The sequence below is a fragment of the Heliangelus exortis genome, chromosome 6 (genome assembly GCF_036169615.1).
Source record: "Heliangelus exortis chromosome 6, bHelExo1.hap1, whole genome shotgun sequence".
NCBI lineage: Eukaryota > Metazoa > Chordata > Aves > Apodiformes > Trochilidae > Heliangelus > Heliangelus exortis.
The window spans coordinates 3,883,538-3,910,076 of record NC_092427.1 but is presented as its reverse complement, the minus strand read 5'-3'; the positions used below and the strand labels follow the sequence as shown (position 1 = coordinate 3,910,076).

The 26,539-nt window shown below is 38.1% G+C and overlaps 1 protein-coding gene across 26 annotated transcripts in view; it reads right to left on the bottom strand.

Annotated features, from left to right (window-relative positions):
* GTDC1 (glycosyltransferase like domain containing 1) overlaps positions 1-26,539 on the bottom strand; it is a 182,211-nt gene that overhangs the window by 40,032 nt on the left and 115,640 nt on the right. For 24 of the 26 annotated variants that reach the window (XR_011726439.1, XM_071746411.1, XM_071746417.1 and 21 more), the window contains one exon: positions 7,189-7,335. The exons of the other annotated variants lie outside the window; for them this stretch is intronic. Coding sequence is in view for 23 of the 24 variants with exons in the window: in XM_071746411.1 (XP_071602512.1) it covers positions 7,189-7,335 (147 nt within the window). In the remaining variant the exon portion in view is untranslated. The remainder of the gene's footprint in view (positions 1-7,188; positions 7,336-26,539) is intronic. 26 annotated transcript variants of the gene reach the window in all.

Genomic DNA, 26,539 nt, shown 5'->3' with positions numbered 1-26,539 from the left:
AAAAAAAAAAATTATAAAAACTAAACTTTCTGCAACCATAGATACACTTAGAAGCAAAGTTGAAGACAGTTCTGAAAGTGCAATAGATTTGTTGTTGTTGTTGTTATTATAGTGCCATTAACAAGTTTAAAAATAATAAAAGGGAATAGTCACAATCAGATATATTAGACACCTTCCCCAGGCCTTGGAGCTGGAGCACACACATTTTAGAGCTGCTGTGTTTCCTTTGTCACTGATGTAACACGACAGCACAACTTAAAATTTAACAAATTCATTGTCTGAGAATCTGAGAATTACCTTTGTCTTTTTTTAAACGTGGTCACAAATGTCTCCTTGCTAACTGTAATATTTTTAGTGGAATTTCTCTGACCAAACCCACTACAGCAGTTTGTGAAGAGCTCTTGTGATTCTAATACCTGAAGTCCATTGGGATTGCAAACGTTTTGACAGGCAGGCATCTGTATAATTTGCATTAATGACAAAATTCTACTTGTCCACTTTTTTTCTGCTTCTTTGCCTTTATCCTGTCCCCATGCTGCCTTGCTCCCACAATTATGATGAATACATGCAAACCTATACAACCATGCACAGAAATTACTGGCCAAACATTATAAAAATATCAAAGCTCTATAGAACTTTTTGAAATATCAGAATTTTGTCTGCTCCAAAGAGAAGACAAAAAAATTTAAAAAGGGTCATGAAAGCAGTTCTTTGGAGGCCAAACTGTAACAGACTGCAGCTCCATTAGTAGGAGTTATATTTATATGTATCAATTCCTATATATTTATATATTTATATTTAATTTTATGAATCCCCCAATAGCACTAAAACTGATGTATTTACCTATTTTTTTTAAATACTGCAACAAATGACAAAACTAGAAGAGCAATTTCAGCTCAGTGGTATTTTTTCTTGATTTTTTTCACATTTTGGTGTACAGAAAATAAATAAAGAAAGAAAGTAGCTAAGTGTGGTCAAGGTGTCCCAAAGCTGTTCTTTGTGTCTTTGTGCAAAACCAAAAAGCTCAGGAAAAGATGTTCAATATTTAGGGAATTTGCTGTTAGGGTTTATTGAAGTTGTTCACATACTTTCTGATCTTTAGCAATGGTTGTAATTCTTCATTCAGACGAGGGAAGAGATTACTTGTCAGCAGTAATCTCTGACACAGATAATGCCATATAAATATTAGGGGCTTATAAGCATGGACAAGGATTAGGAGCAAAGAGAGAGAACAGAAAGAAAACTGAACAGAGCCAAGATTAAGCACTGGGAAGGGCATAGTAAAAAAAAAACCAAAAAACAAGGTCTGTGGCTGAGCTTGTCTTCCCACAGCATGATAAATATTTTTTTCCTGAGTAGAATAAATAGGGTTTAAACTTGTTGGAAAACTGCAAGATACAGAAGTAGGAAACATTATTTGACATGGAATCATCCTATCAACTCTCATCTCTCCTCCATGACACAGGAGAAATACAAGAGAGACTCAGGGAATCACCTGAAGTTTGAAGGTCTCTGGTCCAACATTCTGCACAAATCCCACCCAGTTGGACCAGGTTGCTCAGAGTCTGGCCCAGTCAAGTTGTGAGTATCAAGTTGTGAGGTTAAGGATGAACATGTCACACTTGGACACAAGGGTGTGACAAACCTTGCTGCTAGCACTTTGCAGGAGGGACAACAAATGAACAATAACATGGCAGTAAGGAGAGAAGAAGTGAAACAAGGTTATTGCCAAGTTCCTCAAATTGTAACTTCCACCTATTTCTGGATAATTTCTGAGTAAAATCCCTCAATTATCTAGCATCCATATTTGGTAAGACTAAAATTCCCACCTTTACTTAGAATTTACTTTTCTTTTCAGTCCAGTTTCACTCTGGTTCAACAACACTCACATTAGCTTCATCTCTAAGATGCTCTAAACCAATCTCTGACTTTTCCCTCAATTTACATTGGAATTTTTAACATTCTTCTGCTGAAGATGCCCCGGAAAACCTACAACCAAGATGACCAGGGTTTTAAGTGAGGTGTTCTTTAGCTCTTATTCCCCACTACATGGAAAGGTAACACCTTCCACAACACAAGCCTGCAGTGAAACTATGCAAACCAGAACAAAAGCAGGTAAAGCTACTCCAAAACAAATACATCCCAGAAAGTCAGAGCTTTCCTGCCTTTGAGTCCTCCCTGCTGCTGCTCGTTTGCCATCATTTAAGCCAAAAGAATGTCTAGCCTAATCCAGTACTTGTGGGATTATTCAATTTTGTAACATATTCACTTCTGACAAATGACTTCAACAGTATCTTAAGTGCTTTAGGTCAGGAAAAAAAAAAAAAAAAAAAAAAAAAAATAGTGATTACTCTGCATTTTAATACCAGAAGGGAGACTCTGCAGCCACTGAAGTAAAAGGCAAAGCTCTGTTTGACTTCAAGAAAGACAAAGTTTGACCCTAAACATTTTATTTCTAAATTCACATCTTCAAGTCCCTGAAATCCTTTAACATTAAATATAAGAAACTATGCAGTTATAATTTCTAAGAACATCATTCTCAACAAATGAAACGGTGATAATTTAAAAACTCCTCAGAAAGTGGCAATGAACTACAATACATATTTTATAGTGCAGAGGAAAATAACTTGTGCATTATTTTGTGCAAGATATGAAAACAGGGATTAATTGATAGTTCATAAAAAAAAAAAAAGTAATTTGCTCTATAATTAAACATCATGGCTCTGTAAATCTGCTACCACCAAGGTAACAGACACACTTTTGGAGCACTAAGAGTCATGTTGATAACAACTGCCAGAAATTTAGAAATTGTTGACTTAAGTTCCGCTTCCACAGCAGTTCAAAAGAACAAATTACACTGTGGGGAAAAACGTTAGGCTTCTGAGAATTGCAAGGTTTTTAAGGTTCTTTGGGATCCTAAAGGATTGGTCATGATTATTAGTGCTTACTTAAAACAGCTCCACTCTCAAGCCCTTATTTAGAAAATGCAAATTTCATATATAGCTCCAAACAATCCAGTATTTTTTTTTTTTTTTTTTTTGCTAAATAGAAATGAAAGTGGATGTTTGCAAACTGGTATCACACCTTAAATCATCTTGTCTTTTATTTTCTTTTTTCCTTTTTTTTTTTTTTTTTTTTAATTAAAACTACTACCAGGATCCTGTAACATATAATTTCCTGTTCAGTGGAAATACTTCTAATCAGGATATTTAGGATGGATGTCCCCTTTAAGCAGGCTGGTTTGTAACATACGCAATGCAGAAGGGAGTGCTATCATAACACTTCAATAGTTAAGTGACTTTATGAGAAAAATACTTCCAAATGTTTCCTAAAACCTTCCAAACCGCACCAAAGAACATTATCGTAATATTATGTTTCCCTATGGCCTCCAATATTTCAGCTTGCTATTCTCGAAATGATACTTGGATGAAAAATCTAAGTTTATGTAATGTATAAATTGTTCCTAGAAGAAAAGTTGCCTTTCAAATGACTCTGTCTAGATGTCAGGTATTTTACATTCTCAATGGCCTTCCTGTATTAATTGAACAAATAGCACAGCAGTGCTTTGGGCTGCATGTGGATAGCCTGGGTTTTAAAACTGAGCAGTCACTGTCTGATCTTACTTTCAGCAAATACCAAAAACAATAACTGTCCCAACCGATTACGTATCGAGTTTCCCTTAATAGATATCCCTATTTCTTGCCCAGTATACATAATCCATATAAAGTGTATCCCATATATCAATAACATATTCCAGTGACTCCACCATCAAAGAGTTCGTTTATAGGAGGTTTTCATTTGACTCGGGGTTGTAATGTTCTGTGCAAGCATAAGCAAACCATTTCAGGGATTTTGCCAGCAAGCTGCTTTTTGGCAGATTATTGGCAGTACATGTTGGCAACAAACTAGTGCAACTAAGCCCTTCTTATAACTTACAGGTAAATAATGATTTTCATAAATTTATGTAAAATGTTCCACTTGCTGACATCTGGTTTTGATAACTCACTCGACTGTGCAAATGCAAACTTCTGTGTGTTTCTCAGGAAAACACGTATTTCACCTTAATTATTTAACACTTTCTCAGGTACCCCCGGAAAGAAACGAGCAAGGGGGACAACTTTCACTTGAAGGTTTCACTGAAGAAAGCTTTAGCTGGAAAAAGCTAGAGAAATTTATTTTAAAAGAATAGTTGTACACACACAAAAATCTAATCCACATTTTGTCATCAGCACAACATCCACCCAGAAAAAAAAAACCAGATTCCAACTGGATGGTCCAGTCAACTGCCTCTGTCCCTGAGGACCATGGAGTAACGCAGAGACTCTGACCTCCATTTGAAAATGTGTTACTACACCAGATTTATGTGTGCTTTTTTTGCACTTCAACTGAAGTTTAAATGCATCTGCATTTGTATCTCAGCCAGGCACTGTGGTTTAGAGGAAACTCTGAGTTTCAATCCCAGTTTTGCCAGTGGGGCAGCATCTCATTGTCCAAACACAGAAAGTCTCTCTCCAGCTCTAGAAGTAGAACAGCAGCAGCACTCTGCCCTAAAAATGTTATTACTACTAGTAGGAGTATCATTATAAGGGGAAAAAAGAAATAACCAAACCTTGGACTACCACTTTCTGGTATAAATAACAGTGACACTGATGCTGATTTGATTTGCCTTTCAGCATCCTGGTACCAGAAAACCAACTGAGCACATCACAGGGGCTCCTCAGGGAGCCTATGCTGTAAAACTTCTGAAGAACACACATGGGCCTATCATGAAGCCACCCATGATCTTACAGAGTCTAAACCAAGAAGAGGAATATGCAAGTCTTTTTTGGAAAAAAGGAGAAAACAGTATCAAACCATGCTGTTACCCTTTCAGGCAATGAGCTGGTAATTACCAGCATGGTGACACATCTACAACAGGAAGGATGTGGACTCCATAAACAGTCACAGACATGTGAAGAGCTTGAGCTCTTGAGGCTTTGGTCATCTTGAAGATTTCTGCACTAAATATATTATTTTAATATATATATTAAACTTTGCTCCTACAACCCTGAATGCTCGTCATATAGACACACCTGAAATGATGATGGGAAGCAGTACTCTCAATAGGGTTCTTTTAGGTTTCTACTGGAATAGCTCTAAAAAGGAGAAAGGCAGGCCAGCAGATAAGAATTTAAAGAAAAATTACTAAAACAAAAGAAAAGCTTTTACTGATACCAAGGAAAAGTTTCCTCAGTTCTTCCCTTCAACTGTGTCCAAGCCACCACTTCTCAGGACACCACTTCCCCATGCTCTGTCTGGGGATACTTACTGCCCCATGGTCCTCCTGTCTTTCAACTCAAAGTTCTGGGACCAACACCTTCACCAGAATTAGGAGAAATCATACACTTTGAAAGTGGACATCCACATGTCTATTCTGCTTGTGGACCCCCCTCGCCGGCTTCTATTAAATAATTGCTTTAAATGGGGCCTGTAATGAGTAGGGAACAACTACCAAGCATCAGATTTTACTTGTGCCCAATTCAGCCTAGAATTTGGTTAGGATTTTGTAAGACTTGGCCACATGGTTAAAACCCAGTGAATTCCTGTTGAGATCTGTTGGATGTGCTGGCAAAACTTGCTGTTGCTATAGTGGACTTGCTTTTAATTTCATCTGTTTCAAGGATTCAGTATCCTTCCAGCATGTTAGAAACCTAAGGGCATATATTTGTATTGTTTAAAGGCAGGAAATTCTGTGAACTGAAATGAGAACATATCCCTTTTGCCTTTATAGACTTTTGTTATTTTTCTCTTCCTTTTGGGGTTTTGGAAACAAAACCAGTGAAAGCTGAAAGTTTGAACAATAGCAAATTACTTTCAAGGAAAAAAAGAATACTAAGCATAGTTTTATAGCTGTATTCACACACTTTGTATATATGTAAATTTGATTTATCTAGGCATCAGAAAATACTATTTGCAGCAGGGCCTTAGACTGCAAAAAGATCGTACTGGTCTTTTCATAAAAGACTGGGGACTTGGCTGTTTTACTTTATTATTATCCCTTTACTACCTTGTATTAACTTGTACCCCACTGACTTCATAACAGAGCCGATTTGTTTCATGCTAACCACAGAACTAGGGCAATCACATTTTTATTGTAAGGCAAAAAACTACAGATTTTTTTTATTCTTCCTCTTTTATTCTATCTCCTTGTCCAAAGAGTCCACATCCTTACTCCTTAGTTGATGCAAAAGGTAGGTGGGAGTTCTGGGACTGCAGATATGTGAGACCAGAACTGGTGAAGGATGAACGGGGAATAATATTCTGCTAAAATAGAGGAGTTGGACAGATAATGTCTTTCAGACAACTACAGCAGCAAACTTTCTTCCAGCAGTTTGGTACTAATTAGCAGAAGGACTGGAGGCAGAGTGGCTGCATTAGCACAGAGACCTGGTCTCAATAGGATACATTAATCCCACGTCCATGCTGCCCTTGGTGCTCAAACTAGCTCGGCTACCGCAAAGTATCTTTATTGCACATAATGAATTATACTGTACTACTTTATAAGGGTAGGGTTATAGGTTACAACCACAGTTCTGGCTCTCTGGAATACTCCTGCCTCACTACAGACTACTGAGATCCAACTAAGTCTGCAACAAAGCTTGCTAGAACCTCAACTGCAGCCATTTCAGCAAGCACCCAAGCACTGACCCAGCAGCGTTCCTTCCACGCAGTGCAGAACAAACTGCCTGTTGCCATCTAATAAGCTTAATAGCTAAATATAAATTACAGTGGGATGCAAAGCTTGAGAGAGACATCTGACACCCAAGATACAGCTTGGCTACTAGATCTCTCCTAGGTAATGTTTCTTCATACTTGCTAATCCCTCTTCCTGGACAGCAGCAGCAATTATGACATTGGTGAACCTCTGGACTTCGGTTTATTTGCTTTCATTTGGCACAGCACTTCAGGCCCATCTCATCGACTCTTGGAGGTTACGACAACTGAAGCTGGGATCACAAGAAGACACCATCAATCATCCCAATAAACCCAGCTCAGCTGTTTCCATGCAGTCAAAGCCTTGTGAGGAAAATCTTAACGAGTGATTTGAAAGAGAACAAAGAAGCGGCTTCACTTTAAGTGCTCGCAAGAATGACTTCCAAAGAAACCCTCCTGACCATCAACCCCAGGGAATAAAGAGCTGAAAGGTACTCATGTTCAGTGGTGGAATATCTGTCTTGTAGATCTCCACATAAAAGCAAAGGGGATCCATAACTTCCAGCAGTCATACTTCTACAGAGGTGGAGGATGAATAGAAAGGCTTGGTTCCCACTCAAATACCAGGGGTGCATCACCATCCTGATGGAAAAAGAGAGGATATAGCACCTGTGATAGCCATAATTACCTCAACTCTTCTTGAGGTCACATAACAATACATTCATTCTTTTTCAGACTACCCTAATTTAACATTTCTGCTCAAGTGGCCAAGAAGAACTAACGTTACATTTTGAAATGAAAATTGAAAGTGCAACTGTTTAAATCATATATTCAACAGTATGCAAAACTGACCGTAAGTCACCAGTTTAGAGATCTTGCTTACCTTCTGAAAATGTAGTTAAAGACTCTTGCAGGAAAAAAAATTACAACTGAGTTCATGAACTACACAAAAAATTGGCTATGACACCATTTATTAAAAGTTATGTTAAACTAGATGGTCCAACTAAAAGGAGCAGATGCACTGATTGCTAAGTTGTAGCTGCAGACAGATTTTTTTGTGCCAAGATCAAAAGAACAAGGTGTTCATATAAATGGCATTTTATTTTGATCCTATTATTCTATATGAGCTCAAGGAGAGATCAAAGGAAAAAGTACCCAGGTTTCACTATTAACACTTAACATAGCTCCAGTCAGAAAATCCTTTCCAGATTGTGAGTGCAATTTATAGCCCAGCACATTTTTGTTGTTCTGGCTAATATACCTGTAGGCACAGTTTTGATTCCTTGACCACCTTTTCCATTGTGGAAAATTGCTTCTGATATATATAATTTCAGTAAGGTTTCATTTTTATGACAGTAAACCCCCTCTGTCCCCCTCCCCACATCCTAGCTTTGGGGACCACACGGTTTTGGGTCATACCCACTATCCCAGAGGGACAGAGCTGCCCTGAAGTAGGGACAATATATTCCAGACTGCATCCAGCAGTTGGGAAATTCAATACTGACAGAGTCAAGCACTAAAGTCTGGCTCAGCCCCTGCCAGTGGCAGTTCCACTGGAAGCAAAGCATACCAGCTCCAACCCAGTATGTAAACAAACCTAATGGGCCTTTAAAAAGATATATAAAAGGTTCCTCCTGATAGCTGGCAAGGAGAAGTGTGCTTTAATATGTTGTATTGCTTATTATGACATTATCCAGGGCTACTACTATTAATTAATGGTTCTATTGCTTCTCTTAGAACCCAGTGATATTGCATAAAGAAGAAGTAATAACATACTTACTGTATTTGTTACAGAGCCAAAGTAGGCTAACAAATTTTAATATTCATGCTTTCTTTGAATGTAAGCTTCTCATTGATGATTTAGTAATTTAGGGCAGAAATTGGACCATTTCACTTCCAGCAAATTTCTTTGACACACTTACCACTGGATAAATCTGCTAGTAAACAGGTATAGCTTATCAGACAACCTTTAGAGAAAGCAGCCATATAGAATTCATAAAGAGGGAAAAAAAAAAAGTGCATATGTCCCATTTCCCTGCCTTGCCTACCCCTCCCCACTTGCTGTGAAAGCCTTCGTGTTACAAAGTCATTCCAAAGTTTCTTGTAAATGCCAAAAATTGGGTACCAATCCCACATGAGTTGGCTCAGCTACGGCCCACCATCTTGAACATATTCATGTCATCCAGCTCACTTCCAGGAGGAGTTTCTGGGTCTCGTTTTAGGGTTGAAAATGTATTTTATTATTATTATTTAACTATTCTCTAATAAGGGCAGAGTGCAGATACATGAGGAGATGGCAAACCATGACTCTGGGAACTTGCACAGTCAATGCTGAACACGTGCAGGTGAGCTGTGGCTAGAATGAATGCTGCAATTATGGGTTAAACGAGACAAAACGTTTCATGCACACTCAGAATATGTTCATATTACACACAGCAGCCAGCTGGCTATAAATCCAAGAAGTAAGCAGGAAAGCTTTGGAGTTTAAATGGATGAATACAGATATAAATGGAAGAACAGTGGTTTGTCGCCATATGAATGGCTTTTAGCTGAAAAGAGTGGATTGCTTTTACTGGGTTTTTCCAAAAGAGAAACCGTGGTGAGATGGGAAAAAAAAAAAAAAAAAAAAAAAAGAATAAGTATGATGATTGGGACATTCTGTATATTTATATTTTCTATTTTGTTTTGAAACAGAGAAGTCTGATTCAGCGTGTCTGAACAATTACACCGTGGCTTTACATACAGGTGTTCTTAGTGAATAGGGACACAAGTTCTTTAATAATACCTCTGCAGCTGATGATCCATGAACAGGATTACACTGTTAATTTATTTCAGATTCAAATTACCATGAGCTGAGCTATGAGAAGCCATGAACCATTTTTCTTGCCATATTCTCACCTCTTTGTAGGCTTTAGCCTTCTCTACTCTCTATATAACTCTCTAAACCTATGGCAGGGGATCCCATCTGGCCACAAAACTACCAACCAGACCACCTTGATGCTGCTAAATCTGCATCTTCCTGGCAAGGCACAAAAGAAGAGAGAGCCATTTCTGGTTCTTGTTCTGTTAAATAATGATGACAAGCAGAACCTTCTGGAATTCAGACCTAAGAACTGTCCTAATTGTTTGTCATAAATGGATGATCCTGAATGACTTCCTAGGAGTCTAATTACCCCACTTGAACATTTGGGATCTTACAAAGACAAACACTTGCTCTCTCCACTCCACCTAAGGCAGCTGTAATTCCCTCTTGAATCCAAAAGCAGATTTTGGGTTCTTACCACCTTCAGTATCAGCTAAACAGTAAAGACATAAAGCAACTTCACATTCATAAATGATGTTTATATTCATTTATATGCAATACATATTATATATGCATCTGTATATATATATAAGAATTATTTTTAAAAAAATTTCTTTGATGTTTAAAAGTGGCTGTAGGCTCATAGTTTTGATGTACTCAGTGTTGACAGAATCAGATGGGAACTGTGGGAAGACTGATAACAAAGTTTGCTCCCCAAAACCTTTCTCCCGTGTCTCTGAACTGACTGAATGGGAACTGAGAGGGAAAAGAACAAAGATTTGCTGTTCTTTACAGTCACGCAACGAAAGTGTAGGTTAAGTACAGGAAGTATTTGCAGATTTCAGATATTTTGTGGACCTTTGTTGCTTTTCCTTGCATTCAGATCTAATCTCAGCCCCAGCACAGAGCAGGACTTTCATGTTCTGCAACCCTTCACTAATAAAAAACCCAACCCACTCTGACACTTAGGGCAAAGTGGACTCAAGTCACAAATTTTAACTTCAGATTGTAGGCATTTATTCATGCTAATGCATTAAGGGGGGAAAAAAAACCTTTACCACTAAGAGAAGCCCTAAAATTACACTGCTGACTAAATTAATAAAAATATTTAATCAATATTTATAGGAGAACATGTCTACAGACCAAAAAGATACAGCTACAACTTTTAGATGAAGTTTGGACAGACAATTTGATGTTCCACATAAATAAGTCACAGTCAGGTGATCTTTAAGCCCATGGTATAAAAACACTGAGTGTTTCTTTTTTAAAATTTTCTGATACCAAATATGTATAAACCTCCAACTCACTCAAGTTAGCATGATTAACTTCTAGAATATTTTTAGAAAGTCCTTCAAAAAGAAGGGTAGAATTTTGAACTACAATTTTGAACAAGCAACTAAATGTGTTTGGTTCTTTAGCTTCAATCAAGAATCAATTTTGGATTTTTTTCTGAAGTCAGAATTCTTAAAATAAGCCACTTTTTCAATAGAGCCAATTTCTGAGGAAAAAAATCCCCTCCAGAATTTGGATGTAATCAGCTGTTCTAATATAACTGGCTCTGATTTGGACGTAAGGTTCATGATCATATTTAGAAGGAGGGCTGTATATCTAATTCAAGAGGTGTTCCACCAGTACTGATGTGAATAAGCATAAACACCTCAACACTGTTTTAATTTCATTATATTGCTGTATCACCTTTGGTTCTCAGAAATATTTTTGACCAACATCAGTATTTCATCTTGCACATCTTTTATTATCTCTATAACTGAGACCCATTTTCACCTTTCCTCTCCAAATCAAGTATTTCCTTACTGCAGGAAGGCATCCTAGTTTTATCACACAACCTTATTTTATGATGCCTTTCCTGTGCACACAAAAAGGTACTGCCTTGGTCATGTGAAATGCTGAGCACTTTACTACCACAGTGACTAAAAAAGGGTTTGGTCACGTTGCAAGAGAAGGGTTCGTAGCATAAAGGACTTCTCAAATATCAAATTTGTCCATCAGCAATATTTGGCATTGCAAATAGTTCTGAATATGAATAGGAAAATATCTGACTCTCAGCTATTCAGAAGCATTATATGCCAAAACAGCACTTGGGAACTTTCCAGCTCTCATAAGGGTAGCCAGCTAATTCTTGATGGATCATCTGCACCTTTGGGTGCTTTCTCCAAGCACATTTCTCCTTATCCTTTTTATTGTCCTTTGTGAAGAAAACAAGAGATGAAACTCTCAACAGAAAGAAAAAAATTAACCTCTAAATACCTTGGATTTTGGGAAACAGTGAGATCATAGGAAATCTCAGCTTCTGCATATGAATTAGAGGAGAAAAATGGGGCTGAGGAAAAAGTCATGGACTTTGTTCATCAATATGTGCCTTTTATGTAAACTAGACTGTTAATTGAAAACCAGTTTTCAGAGTCTCTTAAGAGGCAATCACCTTAAAATTAATCAAAGAACTGTTTTGCTGTTATTTTCTTAATGGGGGATGTGCTCCTTTGGACCTATGGAAAATTGCTCAATCCCAGATCAGTGGGAGGAGATGGATGTGCAAGTGGACCTGGAAGATATCAGGACCACTGGGTGCTGCTGAGGCTGGAGATGAGGTCAAGTGACAGCCAACAGGACCTATGAATGAAGAAGAGACTTGGTATTAACCTGACGTATTTAAACAGGATCGTGTGCTTGAGATCACCACAATAGGTTTCCAACTGCTTGTTTCCTCATTTGCCTATGGCTTTCCCTGCTTGTTATTTCTACTAAAGTAATCTCCATGAGGTACATGGAGCAAAATCTTCATTAACAACTTCGTTTTGTTTTGGTTTTCTATATGCCTCTTCTTAAAATAATCCTTAACTTGCTTGTTCAGTGCCTGGCAATGACTCACTAAAAAAATTAATCTCATAACAGCAACGCAGGGACAGATATAAAAGGTGAAAATTGGCAATTATTTTGCCTTCAAACAGCCTGAAAACATCTTCAAACAGCACACAGAGGAAAGGTCTGTATTTGTCTACAGATGTGTTTCCTTAACGTTTTAAAATCAGTTTATTTCAGCAAGAATGACCATCTTAAATTCCTCAGTGTCTTCAAGGACCTCATTTCATGAATTCGTATAAAAGGCAGAAAAGTATATATAAATATTTAAAAAGCAGACAGGAATGTGTGCAAGAGGTTTTGTGGAAATAGTGCAATTAGATAAAAAATATCAAGCATTTAAATTTCTTCTGACATTTGGTCTGAGTCAATTCTGAATTTGCACCTATGAATAATAAAAAAACAAAACCCAAAAAAAATGGTTCCGAATGAGACTGATTATTTCCTTTGCAATATTTTACCACAGAGCAGTTATTCTCTCCCTCTACCAGATCTGACAGCCGTTCAAAAGTGCTGGTTTTGCTGCACACTAAACTAGAAATATGATCTCTACTTGGAAACTCCTCTCAGAAATATTTTCCTCTGTCAATTCTCAGTAACTGCGTTCAATAACAAGCGTGACTATTGAACTTTTAAAGTATCAATGTTCAGTCATCTTCCCGAGTTTACATATCACAGCTGCAGGGAATAAAGATGGTGCAAGACTGCAAGCTCTCCCCATTGCTGAGATGCTTTTCATAACCTTTCGTGATATTTAATTGGCACTGCTTTCCCCTCCTTCATTTCCAAATGGATGAATCACAGACTCGGTTTTCCAGGAACCAACCACTTCAGCTCTTCTCTGCCCTTCCGTCAACTCTTCCTCAGCCGCCGCCAGCCCTTTGCTTGACCCCACCTTACAGAAATGTTCAATGGGAAAGGCTCAGCTAAAATGCATATTTGTGCCCTCTGAGAAGAGAATGACAACACCTAAAACCTAAAAAATTAGGACAGCAGGCTTGCCAGACCGTCCGACAGCCACTGCAACGTCTTTACAGGAGAGAGTGGAGAAGAGTCGCAGTTACAGAAGATCAGATTTCTTCACTTTCTTAGTCAATAATACTATAATGTGTAGTCTAGTACTCTAGGTACTTTCTGGTACTTCCAAATACTCTCTGGTACTCTAGGTACTCTCTAGCACTTTCAAGGACAGGCTGAGCAACCTTGTCTAGATGATACTAAATGGAATAAATGATCTCTCCAAGGTCCCTTCCAATCTAAGCCATTCTATGATGATTTTACTCGAGTTACACACCGGCCATTAATCCTAGGTGAATGTAAAACTTGAACAACAAAGTTTTCATCAGGCAGTCTTCAGTATAATTATTCATTAATTTTAAGTTATAACTTGAAAAAAAAAAAAAACCCATAAAACTAGATCAGCAACCCAGCAGTTCTCTGAAAAGAAACACGTCCTCAGCTGGTCAATCTGCTCCAACAGCCACACTTGGACTTTTTCCCTACAACTCTTCTGTGATGCTCCCAGATGACCTCCCACCTTCAACATACAGACACAAGAAGTCTCACCAGTGCTGAGGTCAGTTTGATCACTCACATTCATCTAGGTTTTCTACATACATTTAACTACCATCTTGAGAACTATCTCACTGCATTTCTGGATGCACATTTCCATCAACAGACTTTAATCCAGACCATGCTAAGCTAAACACTGTCTCAGATATGACCCTATGAAAGAAGAAATGCATCCTATAAAGCATTTAAATCTGTAAGGTCTTGTTACCTGTACAAAATTAATGCCAGGCACACATTTCAATTCTCTGAACCTTTGAGGCCCTGCAAAACAGAGCAGTAGATCCACAAGCCTACACCATGAGCCACCAGGTGAGAACATTGCTTAATTCTGCTACGTGTGCATCAGGTGGTCACAAGCAGTGAACTTCTATGAACAAATTTTGGGGAGAAACAATAGCTTACAACTGAAGTGGAAAAAGGTATCTTAAGAACAGGCCCACGTCTCAGATGACACAAAGCATCTGACGGAGAAAAGCAAAGTGTAGGAAGGTCAGCCATAAATTCTACTGTCACTCCAGCAGAAATATAGGAAAGAGTTTCATATGATCTCAGGTGCTGACTGAAGGTCACATGAGGACATGGAAGGAACAGATGACCAAGGTGGCTATTTCAAAAGGTCTTCAGTCCTCTAATGCTAAATTTATACTCAGATGCTTGGAGTGAAAAGTGTAACGCCTAAGTACCTGAGTTCACATCATCGGGGAAAAAAAATTAACAAATGGAAATACTGTGTCTGGGACTTACCGTAAACATCAAATTTTCTCAGTTGGCCACATGAATTAAAAAGGCTGAAGTTACACCCAAGGAAAATGTAGATGATGCTCAGACCAGGAGAAAACCACCTTGGAATATTTTCCTGAAATTCCCTGTTCTCCTTCTTCCAGCAGCACCTTCCCTCAAGCCATGGATGGATGCAATGATCTTAAAGGGCTTTTCCAACCTCAATAGTTCTATGATTCACCCATCCAACCTGTGAGAGTAGAGCCCTTCCAGAACACACACTGGTAAGACATTATTAGACCACATAAGATTCAAAGAAGGCTTTATATCAAACAATTATCTAGGAGAACAGCCCACCCTCTCCACTGATACCCAAGTCATACACATCATTTATTGCTTCCAGATAAACTACTACATTACAAACCATCTTGCTGGGAAAAAATAAAAAAACTTACTAAATAACTGCAATGCAAACAGTTTGCTACCAACTAGCCCTCCTAGGACCATCAAATAGCAGAGTTACACCAATTCTGTACTCCTGCTCCATCAACAACTTGCTGACCACCATCCATAACTAATGGTTAGTAATGGGAACCACTACTCTCACCGTGACTATCCTTCAGAAAATGTAGAACTCTCTATCTTAAAATCTCAGAATTTTTAATTTGTTTTATATATATATATATATACACACATACACACCTATCATGTGTATATATACATGCACATACCTGGGAAATTTTCTGAGCAGAAAACCATGAAATGATTTCCAGTACCTGTGAACTGCCAAACTAACATTCTCAGCTCCTAATGAAAAGTTGTCTATTTAACTGCTTTTTAAGAAAGATTTTTTTAAATTTATCTTTTTTTTTTTTTTTTTTTTTTTTGCACATTAAGGTCATTAAAAAAACCCAGCTGCTCCACTGATCTGGAACAGATTTTCAGGGAGATGTGGCAAAACACCATGAACACAGCTACGTAAAACAAGCTACAAGGAAAAGGCTTACTCTCTGCTTTCTGCAGTTATTCAAGAGCAGAAAACAACAGGGTGGTGATTCCTAAGCTTTTTTCAGCTCAGTTCTGCCACAAATGGCAGAGGCAACTCCTGGCTGTGTATTGTTTTGGAGGGACATCAGTGGCACCAGGAAGGACCTCTTGCCTAATGGTCAAAATGGACACAAGAAGCCTCCCAGTCCCAGCTCTCCTATTTACCAGGTATTGCTGGTTTCAGAAGTCCCCTGACTTCTCTGTTATTTTGCCCCCCTGCCAAGTGCTGTGGTACTTGATCTACTTCTGTGGCTTCCTGATTTTACTGTAGCACAACCAACAGCAACAATAAAAAAATGTTTTTACAGAGCAACACATCACAGGTTTTTCTTAAAAAAAAAAAAATGTTTCTCCTAGGTACAGTGTTTACAAAGAAAATGCTTTTTAAACTTCTGGGAATACAGTCTTTAGCTCAAGACTGTTCCAGAACTATTTGCCATTCGTTATCCATTACAATTCAGAACCTGTGTCTAACTTGGAAATTTAGTACGTTTACTCTGAGTTTTATGGTATACTAAATGGTTTCATTACTTTTTACAGGAAGTAATGCAGAATTATTTGTAGTTTCAGTAATGGAACCAGTACGCCAATGATCTTCCATTTCTGAAGTTCCCTAGTTATCCTGAGATAATAAAAATACATCAAGACAGCAGCAAGAAAGTGGACAGTTCTCTACAGCATCTCAACAATAAACAGCAGAACCGTGATACTTCACCAGAATGTTCAAAACCTAAATTGAATGGCAGCATGATTGCAGTGGTTCCAGTTATGTTAATCTGGCTGAATTCATGGTTCATTGATGCTGCAATTATGCTGCAAAGCAATGCTGCAAGCATGCTATCTCATCCTCCTGCAGCCTGCTGAGTCTGCGACCATTATTCTTCATGTGGAAAAAAAAGAAAAAAAAAAAAAAGGACATAATACATTGGAGTCACATTTCTACCTGCACAGGGTTTGCAAAGATGCAGTTAGACAACTGAATTTTGAGACTTTCTTCTTCTTACGATTTAAGAGGAAAAAGATCTCGCCAAGGTCATTGACCATTTTAAAGCATCCATTTCTTTGCCAATTTACATACTCAGTATGTAACTTAGGAGCCTGATTAGCCCCTATCAGCTGTGGGGTAAGTAAAGGAGGTGAAGTCTCTTGCCCAAAGTGCAAGTTGCACTATGTCTTCAGTGGAAAGAGAACCTAAATATCTCTCACCTTCTTTTAATGACATCTGATTGGCCATGGTGGATAGGATGTGGACACCACCCCAACGCAAAACCTTCTGCTGTGAAGGTTTAAGGGGAAGGTTTGTTTTCAGGGTTTTCCTTCACCCAGGGCTCCAGCCCACCAATAGGAAGGAGATCTGCAGGGACTCATCCAACTATGTAGAGGTTCTGCCGTGTTGTCAGGAACTTGGTGTCTCAGATCTTCAGCAGATGACAATTACATCCAACTAAATCAAACAAATAATGACTTTGGTCCGAGAAAGCAACCAAAACATCCATGTTTCATTCACCTGATGAATAAATTTATTTTCTAAACAAAGGCCTTCTTAAATCTATATGGTTTCACTGGAGAACTTCACTTATTTTATCTGCATTTACCTCAGTAACTACTGACAAGTGTTCAATTTATTTCTGCCACTTAAAAATGCATTAAATACACCTACAGACATTCATGTGACAGATATTAAAGTTAAAATTATATCTTTACATAAATTTTGCTATCCAGAATTTTAACAAACTATACCATTGCTAGATTTAGTTAACAAAACCTGAATGCAGTGCTTAATTCCACAATGTCAGACTTGATACATGACTGTTCCCTTATTCTCCAAGATTTTTTTCCTAAGTGCAGCCTTTGTTGCCTGTTTCTTGGCAATAACAGGTTAAGAAAGCATTCAAAGGAATGAATAAATAAACCACTAAAGCAGAATATTTCAACCCCACAAGGGTTTCAGGGAGACTTTCTGGGCACTAAAGAAGGGTGACTGAGCATGGTGCTCTCGAATATCTGAGAGGAGACCTGAGAAGAGCTGAATATGTTGGCCTGCAATTAGGAGATGCTTTTTTCTCTAAATGGATAGAGTGTACTTGCCCTCCTCCAGAAGTTTTCAACTTTCCAGTTTTTACTGGGTTGAGGAGGCAGGGATAGAGGAAGATGATTTTTCAAGCACGCAGTCAGTCTGTTTTGTTTTTTTTTTTTAAAGAACTGCTCTGTTTAAAAGCCAGGGCCTTTTCCAATGACTTTATTCTCAAAGAAACATTGTGGAATCAGGTGGCTAAACAGAAGCTAGGTCACTGCATACCTTCAAAGAATTTAAAGCCTGATTTCCAGATTCACAATTGACTTAAGCACTTAGAAGTTCAAGTCCCATTAGAAACCAATGGTGCTGAAGCACTTAAATTTTTTTTCAAAGAATTTAAGCAGATCTTGAAAAAAACATGATACCAGCCACTTCAAAGCTGGCTCTCCAAACTCTGGGGTGATTGAGTTTCCATAATACAATTATGGTTGTAATGGAGCTAGATTGAAAGCTGGGCTCAGCTTTCAATCAATCTCCCCAAAATAGTTGCAGATGATGTGTATTTTAGCTTTCTGATCCTCAGGTGACACGCGTATGAACAATATTAGCCAGAGATGCATTAGAAAGGGAAGGCAATACCCTAACTAGAAATAACCATCTTTTCCACAGATGAATGGACATCCATAACAATTTAATCTAACGAGACATCTAGCTTACATGCCCATTTAAAAAATGATAATGGCACTTGTCTGGCAGGTTTGTTCCTCGATGCTTCATTCAGTGACTATTCCAGTTCTTTTACTTTTTTTTTTTCACTATTATCATCGTAGGTCTTTTTCCAGATTAAATCAACCAGCAGTTCTCACCCAAGCCACAGCTTCAATTAATCCCCAATCTGAGTCTTAACACAAGGAATTCGTTCACTGACTGAGATTTGGAGCTGGTTTTAGAATGAGTTTTGTAATATTCCTAAGACAAGGAAACTAAACAAGTTTTTAACCAGTCACTACATCAACAAAAATTTAAAAGCACATCAGGAATAATGGGAATCTTTACCAGGCACTAAATAATACTGGTTTGAGAAAGAATTTGTATTTTATGTAAGAACATGACTATATACTGATAGATAATCAGCCCAGTGGACCTGGCTGGCAGTCTACACTGCCTACTTAAGCTGGAGCTTAAATACAACACAGAAAATGATGTCAAATCCTCCAGACAGGAATGTCTGTGCTCCAAAAGTTTTATTACTCTCACTCAAAAGCATTAGCATGGACAAGAGGAAAAACGAAATATTAAATACACCATTAACAGGAAAATTATTTCAAATCAATGAAGCATGACAAGACACAAATATACTGTTTCTCAATTTCTTTTTTTTTTTTTTTTTTATAATGCACACTGAGGAGACAGTAAGATAGTGAATGGCCAAGGTTCAAAGACAGGACACAAACCAGATGAAACTAGAAACAGCGTTAAGTCAAAAAGCTCAAAACTCTGAAGAAAATGAGCAAAGCCTACAGTTTGAATTCATTACTGACTTCACATCAACCTTTCCTTTTTTTTCCAAGTGGGTACTGTTAAGTTCTACTAACTTTACAGAATTAAGGTATGTCTTTAAAGCCAAGCTTGCCAAATCTGCTCCCAACCCAAACCCAACAAATAGTTTCTTTTCTCTTGAAAGTGAAGCAGCAAAGTAATACTGTAAAACATAAACTGGGTATTTTCTTTACAACAAAAAGATGGTCTAATACTTAATGAATGCCTGCTGGTCAGCAACTGAAGAGTTATGGAACATCATGAAAGCACTTTTACAAATTCCTTAGGTAGGCAGAACTCCCTTTTACAGTCCAGAGCAACAACTGATCCTTACAGGTACTCTGTAAGTGTGTTCAGAGAAAGTATGAATTGGGCCACAAAGAAGAACTGGGCCTCTCTAAGAAGAGACAGACTCAGAGGTGCTTTAAGAACCCAGTTCCTACAGCCCTCCTAACCAGGAATAGATGCTATGGTTTTATTAAGTTTAGTCTGACAAAGGATTTGGCCCTACAGACATTATTGGTCAGACTATCAACATCCACTGACTTCAGAGTAGCAATCCTGACAGCACATCTTTACCTACAGCACTCATTCTCCCTTGACAACCCCAAGAATGATTCCTCTATTACCTACACTGATTTATTGGAAAGGCTTTAAAACGTCTCGAGCTCCACAATCTAGACTGAAGGAAGACGGTCAATGGAGGTGATTACATCTGAAAACGATAGATCATCCATTACTGACAGCCTTTATATTTCTCACATAAAAAAAAAAAAAAAAAAAAAAAAAAAAAAAAAAAGCCCTTGTCTACATATGCAGACAGAAGGCATTTGAAATTTGTAAGGCGAATATGAAGACTGAGGGTTTAAACCCTCACTTTATCAGCTCCACAGGCCCAATTTTGCAATCAACTAAACCTACAGTACATTTTCATCAAGTGCTGCAAATCAGCAAAATATTAAATGAATCTTGAAAAAATGATTATGAATCCACAGTTCTGTTTGACTGTATAATTCTATTTAAGATTAAAATTACTATCATAAAAAGGCCACTTTCTGAATGTAATTCCACAAAAACATCATCACAAAAGCTTTTACTGCTATTTATGTCAGAATGTATTTTAAACAGTTCTAATCATTTACCTTTGTGGACACTTAATTAAAATTACAAAACCAATTTTAATCTGTAGTCCAATTAATATGCAAATATATGCAAATGTGGTAAATCAAGGTGGTGATTAAGTTAAGGACACTCTATTTCATGTCTGCTTTAAGTGTGAAAACAAACAATCTTTTTTGTAATTGTACTGATGGATTGTGATGTTTATAGGGTTAGTATGGGGTACAAATGTTTATGCATCAACATTATGCCAAAACAAAGATTTTATACTCTGGAGTGATTTAGCATCCAGCATACATTCAGATGTAACAAAGTCATTTTGCAGTCATCTTGTGAATTAGAATAAGGTCAAAGCAAAGTTAAATTTCTATGTCATCCATTTGTATGGCTATTTAAAATTCAACAATCACTTTCTGATGTGTTAGGTAAGAGCCAAGAAGTCTCAAGAATGGCATATTATCACCCTTTATCATTTAGTGTTCATAATATACTGGTTTATCTTTGATACTATTACAGAAATAGTTCTCCCATTAAGGTGCAAAGATATTCATCCTTTTTAACCCTTTTTCCTCCACAAGTTTGAATTTTTAAAGCTGCAGGCAAAGGTTCATACAGCAGCAAGGCTTTCTCTAACAGACAAAAAACCATTTTCACCAAGTATTGCTAAAGTTCCCATTTTTGCAGGCACTTTTTACCTCTTCTTTCCTCCCTGTTGCTGACTTGCACAGACTGATGCTCCTTCCCATTTGCCTGAGGTAAAGCCTATCTGTTGCTCTTCAAAGGAACAAATCTGAATTTTTCAGCTTAGGAAAACCACAGCCTTGGACTGCAGCAACCGATTTTCTCTGTCAAGAAAATAATTAATTTGGAATATGAAGGATTTCATTTTACAGCTTGAGAAGTACCTATGAGTTCAGTTTTCCACTGCCTTCATATCCTTAGGAGTCTCCAAACCAGTTTGGTGCACACATCTAGTGCAGAAGGACAGCATCCACCTCACGTCATAGTGTGATACCCAAATTTAAAACCCCAACTGAATCACTCTCCATGGAGCTTTACTCATGACTGATTAAATCTCCATCAACTACGACAAAAATTCACGTCAGGAAATATTTCAAAAAAGTTTCCTCTGTGTTGTTTTCACAAATGTGCTTGATTTTATTTAAAGATTAGGTCCCAAATAGTTCATTAGATAAGGATGAGCTACTATTACACCATTTAACTCCAAATTCTTTATACTTCTGCATTGTTACTGTCACCACAAGATGCAAGAATAGGAAATGACACTACGCTCAGCAAAGTTGCTTTTAAAAACCACATTCTGGCTTGGCTGCATGAATCTTCTAATGAACACAAGGTATCTGGAAATTATGTAAAATAATTTCAGCTTTTGAAAAAGGAAAATGGACAGGAGGTATTTTTGCAATAACAGACCTTATAAACTTCTTTAATCTTAAAGATGATAAAATGTTTTGGCTGCTCCCATCCAGACATATAAACAGCAGATCAGGGGATGTTAGAGCATGCTCATTTTCATTTCTTACACTATCCTATAGAGGTTTAGTGAGACAGAAAAGGAGAATCTTTCCTCTGACTTCTTCTTACACAATGTTGATCTTGTCCAACTACTAAGAACAAATCAGAGATGAAAATGAACATACTCTGCCATCCCCTCGTCTGCTGTGTGTCTGGGCTGGAACAGCCGAAATGTTTTATCATCTTGAAGATTAAAAAAAAGCAGAGAAAATATCAACAATTATCCCAAACCCCAAAACTACTTTCCAAGTTTCTGTTATGCATCAGAGGGCAATAGATATCATAGTCCTTAGGGGAAAAAAACTGTAATTTTTTTTCCTGGCCTTTTTTACGTCTTCTTGCATAGTTGAGATACAATCCCCCTATAAATTTTGACTGAATGCCTTAAAAGAAGACCTTCACTTACCTATTATTTAATACTGATTTAATTCACTAGGTTTCTTAAGTTTCTGACCTCCTGTATTTTATGATGTATTTAAACCCCTTTGACTCTTATGAACCATTTAATTAAACAGATAATAACTGCGCATTTGTCCTAGTTGCCATTCACCAAAATTAAGTTTCAACATTACTTCTGAAACTATTCTGCCTGCCTGTCACTCACCAGTCTTTCTTTCCAATTATTGGGGGGAGATGTCCTTGATTATGTCTATGAAACTGACATCAACACATGGCATTGCAACAACTGAGAAATAAATCTGCACTTTTTAAACTTTATGGATACTGTTTGATCAAGTCTGTATGGCTAGAAGAAGAAACCAGATCTTCAGATGATATAAATTCCTATGCTTGAATTGAATGGAAGTGCAATCCTTTAAGCCTAATGAAGACCTGGTCCACCCACCAGCAGGCATGGTTGATAAAACACACTGATTTCTTTACCTTCTGCTCCAGCCTGTGTTACAGGGAACAGATTACAGTCACAAGGAAAGGTCCCTGAGCTATACAACAAATGAGACAGAAAAATCTCTGTAATCAGCTCAATATTATACTATTATTTTGGTTACAAGATTTATGGCATTCTTGCCCCCCAACCAAGGGTAGGCATCTACTGGGTCATTTGGCTTCGTCAATAAAATGGACTCTCAGCCAGAATCAGCTGCTTATTTTTCAGAATTAAAGCATCTATGTCATAGCTAAAACACTTTCATATGCTTAATGTGCTTACTGCAGTTGTGCTCAACAGGGCCTTTAGGTCTGTATTATAATTGTCCCATTTTCTGGATATATTTTAAAAAGTTAATAGAAAAAATAAAAATAAACCCTTGCCGGACACCGCGGTGCCCATATACCATGAACTTTTATTTGAAGACTAAATACATCTGTGACTTGAAACGAGAGTATTGATCATTAACGAATGGGAATGGTGATCAGAATATCATCTAATTAAAAGGTAGACATGATGGGATACCCTGCTGGCTTTAAATGAGGAAATGCCATTCTGCCTGGCTTTGTGAACACCCCCTGTTTGAAGCTGTGCTGTTTGATCTCACAGCGGGCGTAATCCACAAGAGGACCAGAATACGTGCTGGCCCAAAACAACAGCCTTTTTTTGAGACTGACCTAGCAGGATTCTGGTGTAGAAGCACCAAAACTGGTAAAAAAATGTCGGTCTGGGGGTCTCTGCTTTTAATAAACTTATTTGGCTACGAGTCTCATGGAAGGTTCTAACTACCACAGACACTGCTGCCTTGTGGGCTGGAATAACAGTGGGACAACGAGGGAATCATGGAATGGGTTGGGTTGGAAAGGATCTTAAAGATCAGGCTGGAACACTCTCCTATGAAGCCAGGCTGAGGGAGATGGGGTTGTTCAGCCTGGAGAAGAGAAATCTCCAGAGAGATCTATAGTGACCTTCAAATATCTGAAGAGGGCTACAGGAAGGCTGGAGAGGGACTATTTGCAAGTGCCTGAAGTGATAGGATGAGCAATGGTTTTAAATTAGAGAAGGTCAGATTTACATTGGATATTAGGAAAAAGTTCTTTACTATGAGGGTGGTGGAAAAATGGAAGAGGTTGCCCAGGGAGGTGGTTGAGGCCTCATCCCTGGAGATGTTCAAGGTGAGGCTTGAGGAGGCTCTGAACAACCTGATCTAGCTGGGGGTGTCCCTGCTGACTGCAGGGGGGTTGGACTGGATGAGGTTTAGTGGTTAGAAATACAAATTATTCTATGATTCTATGGTCATCTAGTTCCAACCCCCTGCATGGAAGAGGAGGGATAATGGAGGGATTCCTTTCTTTTCACAGATCTTGCTGCTAAACCTGCCTAAACAATTACCTTTGGTACTGATTCAAACAGTATGGCTCAATTCTTCTGAATTATCTCAGAAGTGTACGTATTTTAGAACACTTTGGAACCTCTCCCACAAACTCTCAATAACGACAGTAGGAAAAGGCATTAAAAAAACCTGTAAGAGTGTCTCAGAAATTCAATTCTTGGCTTCTACTCCTCCAGTAATAGGTCCTGCTTGAGACGTTAAAATCCTGATTATTAGTGAAGAACTGAGCAGACTGGGTTCCTCATGCTCAAGAGTGTGTGTGTAGACTGGCATGCGTGAGCACACACATGTAAAGGGCTTCTCCTCAGCTTTTCATGGCAAATCAGCCACTGAAAAATACTTCTTTAACTACTTGGAAATGCAGTTTCATCATTTAGTCCTTTGGGGCTTGAGAACTTCGCTCATCATCTCCCCGGGGCACTACAGATTACAGATTTTCAGTAATCTCTGAAAAACTGCACACTAGATTAGTTCTGAGGATCTTGCTGATGATAAAAGGGACTGAGGATCTTTAATTTATGAGGTTTGCTGAAGACCAGCATGTCCCAGACACATATGGGAACTCCATCACCCTGTTGGGGGTGGTCAGGAACAGAAAGCAGACAGCAGAGTTGTAAATCTTAAAGGTGGAAAACCCCACAGCCATGTCTGTTCATAGTCATGTTCAAATGCTCTTGGTTTCCATCACAAGGCAAGCTCTTATTTCCTACATCCCAAATCTATATTGCTGTCTCCTGGTATACGTGAGGATCTCTGAGGACCTGTGCCCACCAAAATCCAGAATTCCAAGAACTTGAATCTTAGTCAGTTCATCCCCTCACGTTACCCTTTGCAACTGCTGCTTCTCAATTCTCAGACAGAAGAACTCTGTATGATCTGCAGCATCTCTGCACCCTTGGTGTAAGGCTGGTGACTAAAGACAGGTTACAGCAAATTCTGGCAAAGAAACAGCTCACCAGCAGGAAGGTACAGAGGTTGACATAAAACTTTTATAGTTTCTCCAATTAATGCTCCAAAATGCACAAAATTTAACTACTGTATGACGTGAATTAGAGATGGAGTACATCAACTCAACCTTCTAACCAGTGCAATACTCCACCCCAGCAGATTTTTCTACACATTTCTACACATTTAATAGTAGATTTATGTAATGTTCTATATACTTAAAGAGACTTCAAAAACTTCAGAAAAATGATGTTGCTTATCCCGTTTCTACTGTCACATGCCACAGTAATATTTTGACAAATACAAGAATATTTTACAAAGATGAATAAAAGCAATGAACTACAAAATGGTCTTGTTTATGAGAACATCCACACACAACCCTCATTCTTTTGGCTGAGAAAAGGCCACAGATCGGTCAAGATCAAGAAAATTACCCTCACTTTGACAGCAGAGTTATGCAGATGACTGAAGTTTGACTATTTGATTTTTCCTGTATTAAAAAATAAACCTACTACGGCGAAGTTTCTACATATTGTGCCCCAGAATAAAGAACTTGATGGCTATGAGAAGACAGGCAAAGAAGAGAAGACAGATGACACAGCTGCTTGCTGCACAGAAAATGAGTGAGCACCTAAAAAACACCATGTTGATTTATTATTATGCACATAGACAGGACTCCAAGAGAGCATGCAGACATTACCTCGAGAATGATTCATTAATAGGTTAAGTCCTGTTGCTAAAATTGTTTGTGTATTTCACCTCTTTACAATCAAGTGAACAATGTGCTGTTCAAGTAGCAAATTAGAAGCATGCAGGTTCTAATCTAGGACAATTCTCAATGAGCATATTTAAACTTAACATGAACCTGGATGCAAATTACAAGAAGGCAGGGAATAAGATGACAACAGAAAAGGTTGTCATGGGAGCCCTGATGAACAGGAACTGCTCCGAGAGGATACAGCCTCACCTTCCCACTTAAATAATCAGATACAAAAGAAACATCAAAATTAAGACAGGAAGAGCCACGACAGCAACCACTTCACAGAAAATTCTGTACGTATATTTTGTGAACACTGAAATACACAAGACAAGTTCAGGAAGACCAAACCTTCCTTTTAACACTGTCCATTGCAATTCTAATTTTACTCTGAGCATTTGACCGTTCATGGTAAAGATGCAGGGTTTGTTTTTCTTCATCAAAACACAAAAAAGTTGTGTATCTTTTGTCTACATGCTGACATTCAAAATATGTAAAACATCAGAAGGAACAGAGGGGGATTACACTGGGCACCAGCTCTCTACATCTCAGCTGCCTTCCTGACCCTCAGTGCCTGCACGCAGAAAACCAACTTCAAGTTTACTTGTTGGTGTACAGCCACAGCACCAACACAA